The sequence below is a fragment of the Cyprinodon variegatus genome, unplaced genomic scaffold (genome assembly GCF_000732505.1).
Source record: "Cyprinodon variegatus isolate N-32 unplaced genomic scaffold, C_variegatus-1.0 Scaffold56, whole genome shotgun sequence".
Lineage (NCBI taxonomy): Eukaryota > Metazoa > Chordata > Actinopteri > Cyprinodontiformes > Cyprinodontidae > Cyprinodon > Cyprinodon variegatus.
In genome coordinates, this window is record NW_015150509.1 from 42,086 (window position 1) to 54,375 (window position 12,290).

Sequence of the window (12,290 nt, forward strand, 5' to 3'; positions counted from 1 at the left end):
TTAAGGATCTGCAGGGAACCTGTCCAAGCCCCACTCCCACAGACGGACACTCTGGCTCCATGAGCAAGACTCTTAAGCCCACACTGCTCCCCGGACGCTGCACAATGGTAGCTCACTGCTCCCCAAGGGGATGGGTTAAATGCAGTTAATTTTTGTTGCTCTCTATTTGTGAATGTGTAATGACAATAAGAGCTGAAAAAAAAAATAAATAAATAAATAAAGGACTTTGTTATTCGTCTGATATCTTATCCAGCGAATTAAAACCTGAGCCAAGATCTGATCCGTGTATCCGATCTGTACATCTGTAGTTAGCTGTTTTATAAATCTTGAAAGAGCATGTTGAACATTATCGAATATTGGACTGACCGACCCCATTGCATTCTTTCAACATTTTACAAATAAACTGTTAAATCTAAACTGTAGAAAAGGTTATCCTGAAAAATTAAGCTCTGAAATAAACTTCCTGTCACTGAAGACACTGTGTGTTATTTCTTTAAATGAACACGAGTCCTGTGTGAATGTGACACATGTCGTTTATTGTTTTTTTTTCAGTGAGATCAAAACGAACGGGCCAGTGTTTTCACAGATACCTCAATGACCATTTTCATATAGCTGTTGGTGGCGTCTAGATATCAATCTGCATTGTGATCGATATCCCAATTAGTGATAAATACATCTTTACAACAGCATGCGATAAGGCTTCTGACAGCTAAAACTAAACGAGGGTCAGAGCGAATCGTCACCTAAAAAGCAGTGCACAAGTGTTCGAGCTACAAGTCAGGTAATATAGTTTATCTGAACGGTTTCCAGGTTTGTTGCATCAGCATCTTCAGTCATGTACATTTCCCTCTCCAGGTAACCCAATGGGGATGTTCCTTCATTTTTTCAAGTCCAAACAGAAAAGATCAATTTCTAAAGTTTTCTACGACTTTACAGCTAGAACAAGAATCAAATCATTTCAGCTTTATTTTTAGCAGAAAAGGTAACTTTTTCTGAGTCGTCCAACAAAACAGCCTAACAAGGACTTAGAGCAGAATTTATTATTTAGTAAAAAATCCTTTTGTCAAACTTAGCAAGTGTGTTAAATGCAGGCAGCATCGCAGTTTTCTACAACAGCAGTGGCAAATGGAGCAAAACTGAACTTTTTGTTCGCTAACAAATACTGTGGTAGAAAACTAATACTGAACATCGCCCTGTAGACAGCAGTTAGTCAGCATCATGCTTATCTTTAGCGGGAACTACAATTAAAAATAGTCCTTGTGAAAAAAAAACTCTGAACTAACAGTGATTTTCTACATGCGTGAGTATTAAGCACAGAATGGCAAATTTTCAATGCAGTTTACTTTTTTTTTATATTTAAACCAAGGTATCAAGTTAAGCGCAGATCTTTATTCCAGACGATAAAACAGAAGTGTAATAACATTTAAAAGCCCTAGCTACAGTAAAAGGAGCAAAAACCACAACCTGGATTGTTCGTGAACTACAAGCAATACAGACAGTGATGGTATAGATGTGTTAACATTGGAAATTATTTCACCTGTTTTGCATAAAAAGGGCATTAAGAGTGAGTAGACATTAGAAGGTGTCATTACTGCATAAAAGCTGAAACACACAGCTTTCATCCAACTCTACACGCTCAGATTCGACTCTTCAAACAGCTGCTGAGTCAATCCCAATAAAATCAGAGCCGATGTGTTTTGGCATTAACTTAAAACTGAGCAGGAATCTGTTGAATGGAAATAAAGGCTGTGTGTTACTTTAGTGGTTTAGTGAAAACTAGTGAGGATTTGTCGCAGAATTGTCTGGGGATAGCTGAGGAGGTAATGTACATTTCAGACTTCAGAAGTAAAAAAAAAAAAAGAAAGAAAAGAAAGAAAAAAAGATCGACAACAGGATTTATAGGAAGGCGTCACACCATTCCTTAAGACAGCCGTAGCAGTCACGTTGCTGCTTGGCATTTGCTCCACAGGTGTCTTTAAGCCAGTCTTTGAAAAGCTCCTCGTCTTTCTTCAGAACTAGAAACTGGCCCAGGACAACGTACGCCTGGGGAGGCAGAAAAAAAACATGCACGTTAAAAAAAAATACAGCATTAAACCGGTAAGGGAACCCTGTTGTACAGGAGCTTAAAAGCTCAAGCGTCAACAGGTTTTATACAACAGTCAGTTGGCCATTTTCCAACAATCTACCAAACAGAAAATGAGAAATAAAATGTTCTCTTTCACATTTCTAAGCTAGACCTGTCACTATCATCAAATTTATTATCATCTGGAATCCAAAAAAGGACTTCTACATTATTTTTAAGATAACACATTGTGTCATAAATGTTCTGATGCTCCAGGAATAAGGCTCATTTGATTCCTGTCCAAATTCCTTTAAAAAAAGAAAAACGTTTCTTTTACACAAAAACATTCTTTCTGAAACTGTTCCATCGCTGCATTGTTTTATTACTGTTCTTTCAGTTTTATGTTCAGCCTCATCATTACTGTCATACTTAGTTTAGAGTTAATCATCTAAAGCAGTTTACTATGAAGCATGTTTGATTTTTTATTTATTTGTCTTTTCATTTCAAGAGAATGTGTTCTGTTTGGGAACGTCAACTCAACATTAACATTACAGGTATTTATAAAACAATACCTGTCCAAGCCCCCTGATGATTAGGTGGTCATTTAGGTTGTTTTGATTAAAAACATGATAAACAATGACCTTTGGGACTTAGAAAACAAGCCCATTGCTGCACAATGCAGCCGTGGATCGGAATCAGCTCATTTTTTTCTTGGATTAAAAAAAAAAAGGTGATGAAATTTGTGAAATTATGCATAAATATGGACAATTGTAAAAGAATAAGAAAATACAAATATTAATTCCTTATTTGTTCGGAGTTAAAACAAAAACTTCTGTCCAAGACTTTACATACTTAAACAGCCCAAGCATAAGAAAAAAAATTAACAGGAGGGTTATTGTCAGACTTAATTTGCAGACAGTATTGGACATTACAGTATTTTTCCAGATGCACAGTATTTATATTGTAAAAACACTGTACAGTACAGTATTTTATTTTTTTATTTTCTTAACTTTGTCACTCATTCTGTTATTTTTATAAAAGATTTTTAAGGTCCACATTTGTGTGACCACTTTTTCTATAACCTCTTGCTGCCGTAACACCACGATTTGCCCATTGTGGGACAATACAGGGATTTTCTATTCTATTCTAAACTGGCATTCAAAAGAACGAAAACACTTAAAAAAAAAAGGTATTTTTTAATACATGAAGAAATAAAAACATTCTCACCTTATCAAAGCCTTTTTCCTCCAATTTTTTGCCTAGGACTTCTCCGATGCCTGCTAGAGCGTTCACAGGCTTTTCCCCCATGGGTTCGGCGACGAACTCTTTATGTTTTTGGGATGTCGAAGACATGGCTGGGTCACAAATGTGAGGGCAGAGCTGCAACATGAAGGAGCACAAAGGAGACCAGTTGATAAGAAGTTCATTTTCTAAATAAAAATCATTCCTCTACCAAAGAGTTTCTTTTTAACAGGAGTAATTCATTGATATGGTTTAGTTTTTCTTTTTAATTATTACTAATAAAAATATAAACCGCTGATTGAGTAATTGATGAGCCTTATTAATCTCTCAGTGGGGAAAAATTTGTATGGGATATATATAGTACATACAGTGCATCCACATATGGCAGCTTTTTTTTAAATAGGATCATTATACAGGGTTATTGCATAGGGTGTTTACATGGGTATTAACCCTTTATAGAGCAAGTTATTATTTTTCATCCCTTGCATACCCCTTGAAAATGGAGTCCCACCCGTCCCGCAATGAGGTCTAGAAGCACAAGATCTATATCCAGCCATTCAGCAAAGATCCTGCAACATGGCTACACATCTTACTTTGGCATTTGGCCAATTAGATAATCTCTTGAATGATATATTAACTACTGTAAATTAAGTTGAAAAAAAAAAGGTTAACATGTCAAGAAAAAAAAAAGGTAAAAAGCTAATTGAAAAGTTGAAAAATAAAGTTGAAAAGTTAATAGGCCTAGTTAACAATTATATTTAGGTTTATGAACTTAAATTTAAGTGCCTGTATCAGCATTAACGCCTCTAAGGTTATGTTGGACCAAAAAAAATGTGTGTTTTTCATGATTTCTTCTAGAAGCACTTTAGTTATTTTACTTAAAATATTCTGCCGATTTAGCGTTTCTTGTTATTACATTGATATTCATTTTTTAATGTTAAATCGTGTCCTGGACTCCAATAACACTACTGGCTTGAGCACTGGGGAATAAAACTGAAATCTAGATGAGCCATTTTTTTCTTAAAATAAGTGCATTTGTTCTTGGATTGAGGAAGCAAAAGAGACATTTTGCCAATGGAATAAGACAATTTACATTTAAAATAAGAAGACACAATTGCCCTGTCTTATTTCAAGTGCATTTTATCTAAATATCTAATTTTTAAAAGTAAAAATACTTCATTGGGAAGCTATCTCATGTACCTACTCAAATTAAGGGTAAATACACTTAATTTAATACATTTTAACTTATTTCTAGATCGTTTTTCCAGTGAAATGTTAATTTTCAAAGTATTTCACTGAGTGCCCTATACAGGGTAAATATAAATGGATATTTATTGCACAGGGTAATGCACATTGTAAATGGTAAACTGCACAATATACATTGCACAAGATAATACCGTTGTAGTGTCGCGTTGTGCACTCATCTAAGAGAAAATGTAATCATAAATGACACTTTAACACTTAAAAGGCTTTTCTGCTGTATTTATTGAAACATCTTTGTTGGTGGAGCTTGAACTACAGCAAATAAACGTTGAGATTCTTTAGAAACAGCGGATTAGTCCTTTATCAAGCGCTGAATAAAAAAAAAACAGGAGCAAAGTTCACTCCTAGTGTCCTTACAAGCCATTTATATCGTGTCTTCCTCCAACCACAGTGGAAAATGTTTCATTTCTTTACTAACTGATCAGAAGCTCCTGTTTCTCAGAAAGCTAGCTGTGAAATGGGCGCGCGACGTCCACAGCTTTCTGCTAGTTTCCAGCTAAACGTCGTTTTAACCAAACTTTATCCCGTAAATCCCGCAACCAAGAGGCGAGTTACTGTTTTCCATCATTTCCTAATCAATCTAAAATCTCACAGCGGGTTCAACATTTGAAATGAGCGCTTTTGAAAAATGATGTAGCTCAAACGGATGGCGCCTTTTGGCTAAAGTAGCAACTGTGTTTCTTTGCTTATTTTACATCTAATTTCCTTTCATATTCTGACTTTTTTTATGATTATTCTAGAAACTTTTAACCCGTTTAAAAAGCCACGCAATTAAACCGCGAGAGAACCTACCTTATAGTCTTGTCTGAAATAAATGAAGCCGAAGCAACAAGCTGTTTGCTTTCAGTTTCCACCGGTACCCACAATGCTCTGCGCCAGCGCCACTACGTTGGAGGGAATTCTTTACCCTGCGTGTGAACTTGCAGGCTTGCAGAGCGAACTGTGAAATACGTTTGTAAATATTTTATGACCCTCATCTTATAAGAAAACCAACCTAAATTGACTGGACTGACCCCCAAAAAGGGAATGACTAGATACTAATAACCCAACCTCAGCAGATTTCTATAACTCTCTATAGAAGACTACTTTTCATGTTTACGTTATATGCGCCTTTTTTTGCAGCCCAGAGAACTCAATACCTCTTTGATGTTTTGGCTCCTGTTAAAAAAAAAAAACTGGATTTAACTGCTTAAAAAAAAAAAAAAAAAAGACCCGTTTAGGCAAACTTCCATTTAACCTGTTCTATTAATTGACTTTTGTTAGGTAGAAAACTGTAATTTCTTTTGAAAGATCCTGCATGCAAAAATCTTTACTATTAAAGAATAAAAATTTATTCCTGTGTCTTTCCAGGGGGCTAATCAGGTTTTCACAATCAAATAATTACGACTTCAAAGAATGTCTTATTATTAAAGCCTAGTTTTAACTCATTCATGTTTACATTCCCTTTTTCCAGCAGCTAAGTGTTTACTAGTTTGCCACACCTGTTCAGACCAGAATTGTGAATAGTCTGTAAACAAATCAGCTTGCATTTATTTGCAAACGTTGCTGAACAAGTGTAGAGGGTAAAGCAGCAGAGCATTACTTTTTTTTTTCTATACAGAAAAACAAATGGATCAAAATAAATCACACAACAAGGAAACTACTCAAGTTTATTAACTATTAAGTAACAGTATACAAAGACTAATGGGCTGTCCTAGGAAGTTTTCTTCTTGTCATAATTGTGCGCATTAATCACCATCCTCCTGTAACTAGGCTCCAGCATTTGTATTCGTCTTTGGGAACAGGGCCAAGCTTGAGTGGGTATGAGGTGACGGGGATGGAGGAGGAGGGCGTGTGTTTAGAAGCAGCAGCAGCCTACAGCTCAGCTAGAATGTTGGAAGAGAGACTGCAGGTCAGGCCGGTGCCATCAGGCTCCACATTGATCTTCTTCACGACTCCGTCTTCCACCAGCATTGCATACCTGAAAAACGTAAATCAGAACAGATTTAGACCGTAATCCAAAGGTCTATTTGTAGAAGTGTAAAGCTGAGTCTGAACCAATCATAAAAAGATTGTAAAATCATTTTATGTGTTCCAGAGATAATCAGAGATCAGATTGATTGCTTCCATGTTGGCTTAGCGATACTTTTAAAATTTTGTAAACCCTGCAACTGTTTGTCATATTAAAAAACACCATATTCAGTAAACAAGCATCCCAAATCATGAAAGAGGGGTCTGGCTGCAGAGCTGCACTGTGAAATCTCTCCTACTGTTAGAACAGGAAGCTTATTCAAAGACTTTCAAAGTAAAAGCAAAGTTAATTCAAAGGCTTTCTAAAGTAAAAGCTAGCTTCTACAAACACCCCGGGAAGCCACCTTCTTTTCACAAAGAAGTGCTGTTATGCTGCAAACTTTTGAGCACGCGCAGTTTTACTCCCAACCAAACTCCTATCTGGTATAATAGATATGTGCTACATAGAAAAAAAGTCTCTATTTGGATCACTGGATGGAAAAGGGCATTTGGTCTATAAGACATTTTCTGAACAACAATGGAGGTTGGCTGTCCTATGAGGATTTTTGCTTACTGTAATTTAAAACGCTCCTATGCTCAGTATATTACAGTCATAAACTCAAGTCTAGCAGCAAACACGTGCTGCATGCAATTCCTGAAGGCTTCGAATACAACTTCCAGAATAAACTTCTGGTCCTGACAGTGCAGGAGACCCCATTTTGCAGGTCTGCAAACAAAGGGTCCTGACAATGCAGGTCTGCAGCCAGACTCTTAAAACACGAAGCTACCACCGTCAGGATGATGAGCAGGGTTAGTTCTTCCTCATAGCATTTGTATTATTAGGTTAATCTAATCAGAACACCTTCGTCCTCATGTTTCCAAACAGGACCTCTTCTGACTTTAAACGATGGCTTTCTCTCTGTGCCCTCCGACAGATTTTAAAACTACAGGTGATGCAAAGCAAAGTTATCTGTAGGCATTTAAAGTCGTGGGGAAGCGGCTGTTCCAACGGCTGTAGTTCTGTATTCTCCCAAGTGGTACCCGGCTTTACAAGAGTGAATAAAGTGAATGTGATTGGTCAATTATTAAGAGGGCAGGATTGTTGTGGCGGAAGGTTTGCAAGCTTTCGGTTGCGGCCGCTGTCTCGGAAGCATCTTGCTAACAAATTAGCAACTTAGTGCTAGTAGGTTCCTAATGGGATGGGAAATTACATTGGGACCAAGTAGCACTGAGCAACGACACTGTCAAGGAACGCTATGGACAGCAGTAACATGCAAGAGGTGGAGAGTTTTCTGTCGGAAGTGGAAGAGTCTCCTTCATCATACATTTTTTATATAGAGGAGGAAAGCGGGGGCAAAGTTGTTGTGGAAGAGGACGCCAGGGCAACAAAAGCTTGGTTTGGTGTAGAAGGCTTACAGCCATACATGATTGAGCCCTTTCCTCGCAACGCTGCCAGTTCTGTTAGCTCTACGCCTGCTGAAGACACAGACGACCATCCCCGTGAACACTGGGACAGAACTCAATGGGAAAGGAAATGATTCCTATTTCAACCGTTGCGTATATTAGCTGCGACATATGAATCAAGATGCTATGACCGAAAAAATTTGATTGACAGATGACCGCTGATACATGATTGGCTGAATTTAGGTGTACAAAATAACGTATAACTAACTGGCCTGCATAAGATGACAAAAAAAAAAAAAAAAAAAACAGATTTTAAGAGGATTTTCTCTTAAACAGACATCTTTTTAACTTTTGGGACGATATGGTCTGATAAAGAGTACATTTATATGCATGTTTAAGCCAGAATGATTTGAAATTTAAATATGACCTCCCTACGACTTTACAGCGTTAAATTCTTGTATAATCCAGGCGGTTCAGATCGTGATGTAGAGGTGAAACTATTTGCATAGGTTATTGGCATTTAATTCAGAAATAGACATCTTAAAATGTGATGCACACAATAGGAGCAATTTCTGAGTTACATGCAATTTAATGTGACTTATATTTGTATATTTATAACCCAGCTCTACTTTCTTTCTCTCGTTCTATAAAGGGCAGATTTGTGGGCGGTATGACTCAGCCACTCCAAAGACTGCTTCTCCTATCTAGCATATTCAGCGATGGGTCCAAAGTTTGAAATACAAACTTCCCTCCAGAAAAAAAAAAAAAAAAAAAAGGCTTTTACCGGGCAGCTGGATTCTTTCTGAGCTCATTTAGTTACCACCCTGGGACTTCTGGCAGTAGTTTGTTGCTCTGGATTTTTAGGGCACTGAGGTAAAGGTTGTCAGCTAAAAGTGCAAATGCCTAATATAAATATACTAACTTCTTTAATATGCACCAGTTGCCTTTATTCATATTATTTTGGACAGAAGGAAGGAGATGATATTGGGAGAGAAATAGAAGACATTTCGTAAAGGTCAACAGGTCCAGGACTCAAATTAACAACAGCTGTCAAGGACTAAGGCTGCTGTAAATGGTCACATGCTTTAACCCCGGTGCTGCCGCATCGGCCCTTTTTCCATTTTTAACTCCACTCTATGATCATATGCTACTTTATGCCAGTTTAAAGCACTGAGTCCACATTAAATACCATGAATTTGCCCTTTTAATGTGAAAAATTCTAACTCGAATTTAGGAAAAAAAAAAAAATTATACTAACTCAGAACTAAAAGTAAAAAGCAAAGCTTTCGATCGGATATTTCATAATGAAAAACAAATGGTTACCTTTTGGAGCGTTGGTTGCCCAGTACCTGCACAATCTTGTCACTGTCAAGCAGCAGGTCGACTGCCTATAGAAACACAAGAGCTAATGTGAACACAGACTAGAGACTCTGAGCCAAACGGGCATATTGGAGGCATTTATTTTTACCTTTGCAAATGCACCAGTGGGATCAGCCAGCATTCTAACCTGCAGAGGAAAACTGACAATCAAAACAAATTCCCCAAACTTATTGTGAATTTCTACATAAATTTGCTTTTTTATTTCTCCCTCTCAATCATTTACCTTTCCCTCTGCTCCATGCTCCTTTCCCCATGCAGCCATGACAAATGCATCATTGACGGAGATGCATGCCACCTCATCTATACCTTTACTCCTCAACTCACCAGCTTGCTGCACAAAGCCTGGAAGATGAGTCTGTAAAGGACAAATACAGTCAGCTGATGCAGAGATCAGTGGGCAGAGGAGAGGCCAAGCGCTGGTAACGGGATGGGCTCACCTTAGAGCAGCCGGGGGTAAAAGCTCCAGGTACAGCAGAGAGGATGCCTTTCTTCCCCTTAAACAGCTGATCCATTGCTACTTTATTCCCTGGTTCACCCTCATGAACCTCCACAGCAGGAAGAGCTTCACCAACCTGATGCCATTTAACATAAAAAGATGTTAAAAAAAAATAAATAAATAAACTGGGTCCAAGGATTTAAGAAAACATGCATTTGTTCAATGAAATAAACACTAGCTTTTTTATAAAGTCTAACAGTAAAATACAATGTTGCTCCTAATTTGCATTTAATGAAAATAATAAATTGAGACTTGTTAAAATGTTAACTTTCTTATACTGTACCAGCTACAGGCACTTTTTTTTTTTTTAACAATCCAAGCATTGTTTTAATTTTTACCATATGAAAAACTATGATTTAATAAAAACTTCCTTTTATCTTTATAAATTTGTCAGAGTAGACACAAATATGGTTATAGAGGAAAATGTACAGCAAGTGCAATTTTATAATAATTAAACAATATCTAATTTATAAATTCTGGTAGTTTGTTTCTAATGTGTTTGACAGGTACATAAATTACAGCAAAATCCACAACTAAACGACTTTATTTTTTTATTTTTTTTAACAAATACTTTAAAAAGAGATTCCTTTTGATTGATTTGAAATTATGAGAATCAATTTTGATTTACTTGAAAATAAATTAAACCCGAGTAGTTGAACTAATATGGAAAAACTACACTGATTCTAACAAAGAGTAACAGCAAATAATGAAAACAACTTGTTTAGATGGTAAAACAAAAATCAGAGCGATAAAATTCCACAATACGCAATATCGGCTAATGGCCACTAGATGGAGACAAATCAACCCTTTCTTTCCCTTTTTTTTAAAACTTAACTTTATTAGAAACTCTAAGGTGAACAGCGGACATCCGTTATGGTGAAATAACGCAAGAAAACAGGATACCATGAAACACAAAAAAAGTCGTTCATGAAAGTGCATATATTGGCTGTTATATACAACTTTTTTATGTTATTTGATTTTTTTTTTGATTAAATACCGATTTCAAAGTTTAAAAAATATATTGGAAGGGTTAAAATATATTACATCATACTATTCCTTCGAGGCATGGTTACACCTTTTGTCAAGCAGGGTCACATCGATGATTTTTGTTGTCATTAACAAACCGATTAAGAGCTTTATGAGTCCCAGTACAGTCATCTTTGTTAAATACTTTATTGCATCACAGCTTAATTTACGTAGAAAATAAACGTGCATCGCAAAGGGCGTCTTTGAATAAAAAAAACATATACTTAAGAAACAGTTGGGAAAAAGTCGTGCTACTTATTATCAAACGTTATGTCTCAAAGTTTGACGTAAGCGGATAAATCTGGTCTAGTATGCAAAGCGGTAAACAACAATATGCAAGAATCTCAGATGCGGCAGTCATGGCGACGGTATAAAAGTTAGCAATGCATGGTTTCAGTTGGAAGCTGTGCACAATCTAACTAGGCGTTTCACCGTACAAATCCGTGCCCCCCTTCCTTAAAGAACAAACGGCGTACAGCTAAGCTAACGTTATCTGTTACCTGAATCGGCATCTTGTTGAGCGGAGAACAGTGCAGCAGTCTGACGCACCAGAGGACCCTGGGGGTTTTAAGGAGGGAGCCTGTGATGGTTAACATGATGGCCCTACCTTAGCTGCGCAGCTAACCAGCTAGCGTTTCGGAATGCGTCATGACGCCATGACGTCGCGTCACATTTTTCTTCTTCTCTTATTTTTTTATTGGCGGATGGCAACCAACTTAAGGTTCAGTTACCGCCACCTACCAGACTGGAGTGGTTATCAATGATGTCAGAGGGAAGTTATTAATTCATACCACGAATCTGCATATTATCTATCTATCAATATCCATACACACTCACATATAAATTAATATGTGTGTATATGCACATGCATACACACACTTATATTACTTTAAATACGATTAAATTATCCAGTGTTTTAAAAGAAAATCAAATTAACTGATTGCTAGCAGAATTAGATTTACTAATAATACATGTTGAAATGTTTCCATCTTAATACAGTAAGTACAAGCCTCTGTACTGGTTCCCTATTCTGAATAGAACTATTAAGTCCAGCATGACCAATTCTAAGTCGAGATACGACTACCTCTTCTTTCCGCCTTCCATTTGTACAGCTATTACCCCCACAGTCTTGAATTTTATTTAGATCTCTTCAACTGTTTTCACTTGTACTAAAGTTATTTACTGTCTCAGACTCCAGCAAGCCTGTGGACGTGACCCACCCTGTAGTTGACATCTCTCAGGTTCAGGCCTGCTAAATTTTAATCACAGCCCAAATATTAGCTACCAGCTAAAAGCCTGTGGTAGGAGCTAACCCCATGATCCGACTGTTGCTGAGCTATTGTTTAGTTTTAGATGTTTAGATATGGAGATCAATTCAGATTTTAAACCTGGTTTCCCTTTTTACTCTTAGAAGCTGCAGAAGACATG

General features: G+C 37.0%; 2 protein-coding genes across 2 annotated transcripts; both read right to left on the reverse strand.

Moving 5' to 3' along the window:
- Nucleotides 1-515: 515 nt before the first annotated feature.
- banf1 (barrier to autointegration factor 1) lies at nt 516-5,498 on the reverse strand. The gene is made up of 3 exons (XM_015371352.1): nt 5,360-5,498; nt 3,290-3,442; nt 516-2,043 (listed from the first exon to the last, which is right to left on the reverse strand). The coding sequence occupies exons 2-3, from the start codon at nt 3,413-3,415 to the stop codon at nt 1,897-1,899; spliced, it is 273 nt and encodes a 90-aa protein (XP_015226838.1). The 5' UTR covers nt 3,416-3,442; nt 5,360-5,498; the 3' UTR covers nt 516-1,896.
- A 694-nt stretch (nt 5,499-6,192) lies between these two features.
- Nucleotides 6,193-11,529, reverse strand: prdx5 (peroxiredoxin 5). Its single transcript, XM_015371319.1, has 6 exons — nt 11,363-11,529; nt 9,778-9,912; nt 9,564-9,695; nt 9,429-9,467; nt 9,284-9,348; nt 6,193-6,527 (listed from the first exon to the last, which is right to left on the reverse strand). The coding sequence occupies exons 1-6, from the start codon at nt 11,456-11,458 to the stop codon at nt 6,422-6,424; spliced, it is 573 nt and encodes a 190-aa protein (XP_015226805.1). The 5' UTR covers nt 11,459-11,529; the 3' UTR covers nt 6,193-6,421.
- Nucleotides 11,530-12,290: the final 761 nt, after the last annotated feature.

Bases quoted from the DNA above. Each gene is read 5' to 3' on its own strand.
- banf1 (XM_015371352.1), bottom strand. From the start codon at position 3,415: ATGTCTTCGACATCCCAAAAACATAAAGAGTTCGTCGCCGAACCCATG. The intron at 2,044-3,289 runs GTGAGAATGTTT...CTGCCTCCCCAG, and splicing joins AGGAAAAAGGCTTTGATAAG to GCGTACGTTGTCCTGGGCCA.
- prdx5 (XM_015371319.1), bottom strand. From the start codon at position 11,458: ATGTTAACCATCACAGGCTCCCTCCTTAAAACCCCCAGGGTCCTCTGG. The intron at 9,696-9,777 runs GTGAGCCCATCC...TGTCCTTTACAG, and splicing joins TTACCCCCGGCTGCTCTAAG to ACTCATCTTCCAGGCTTTGT. The intron at 9,468-9,563 runs GTAAATGATTGA...TTTCCTCTGCAG, and splicing joins AGCATGGAGCAGAGGGAAAG to GTTAGAATGCTGGCTGATCC.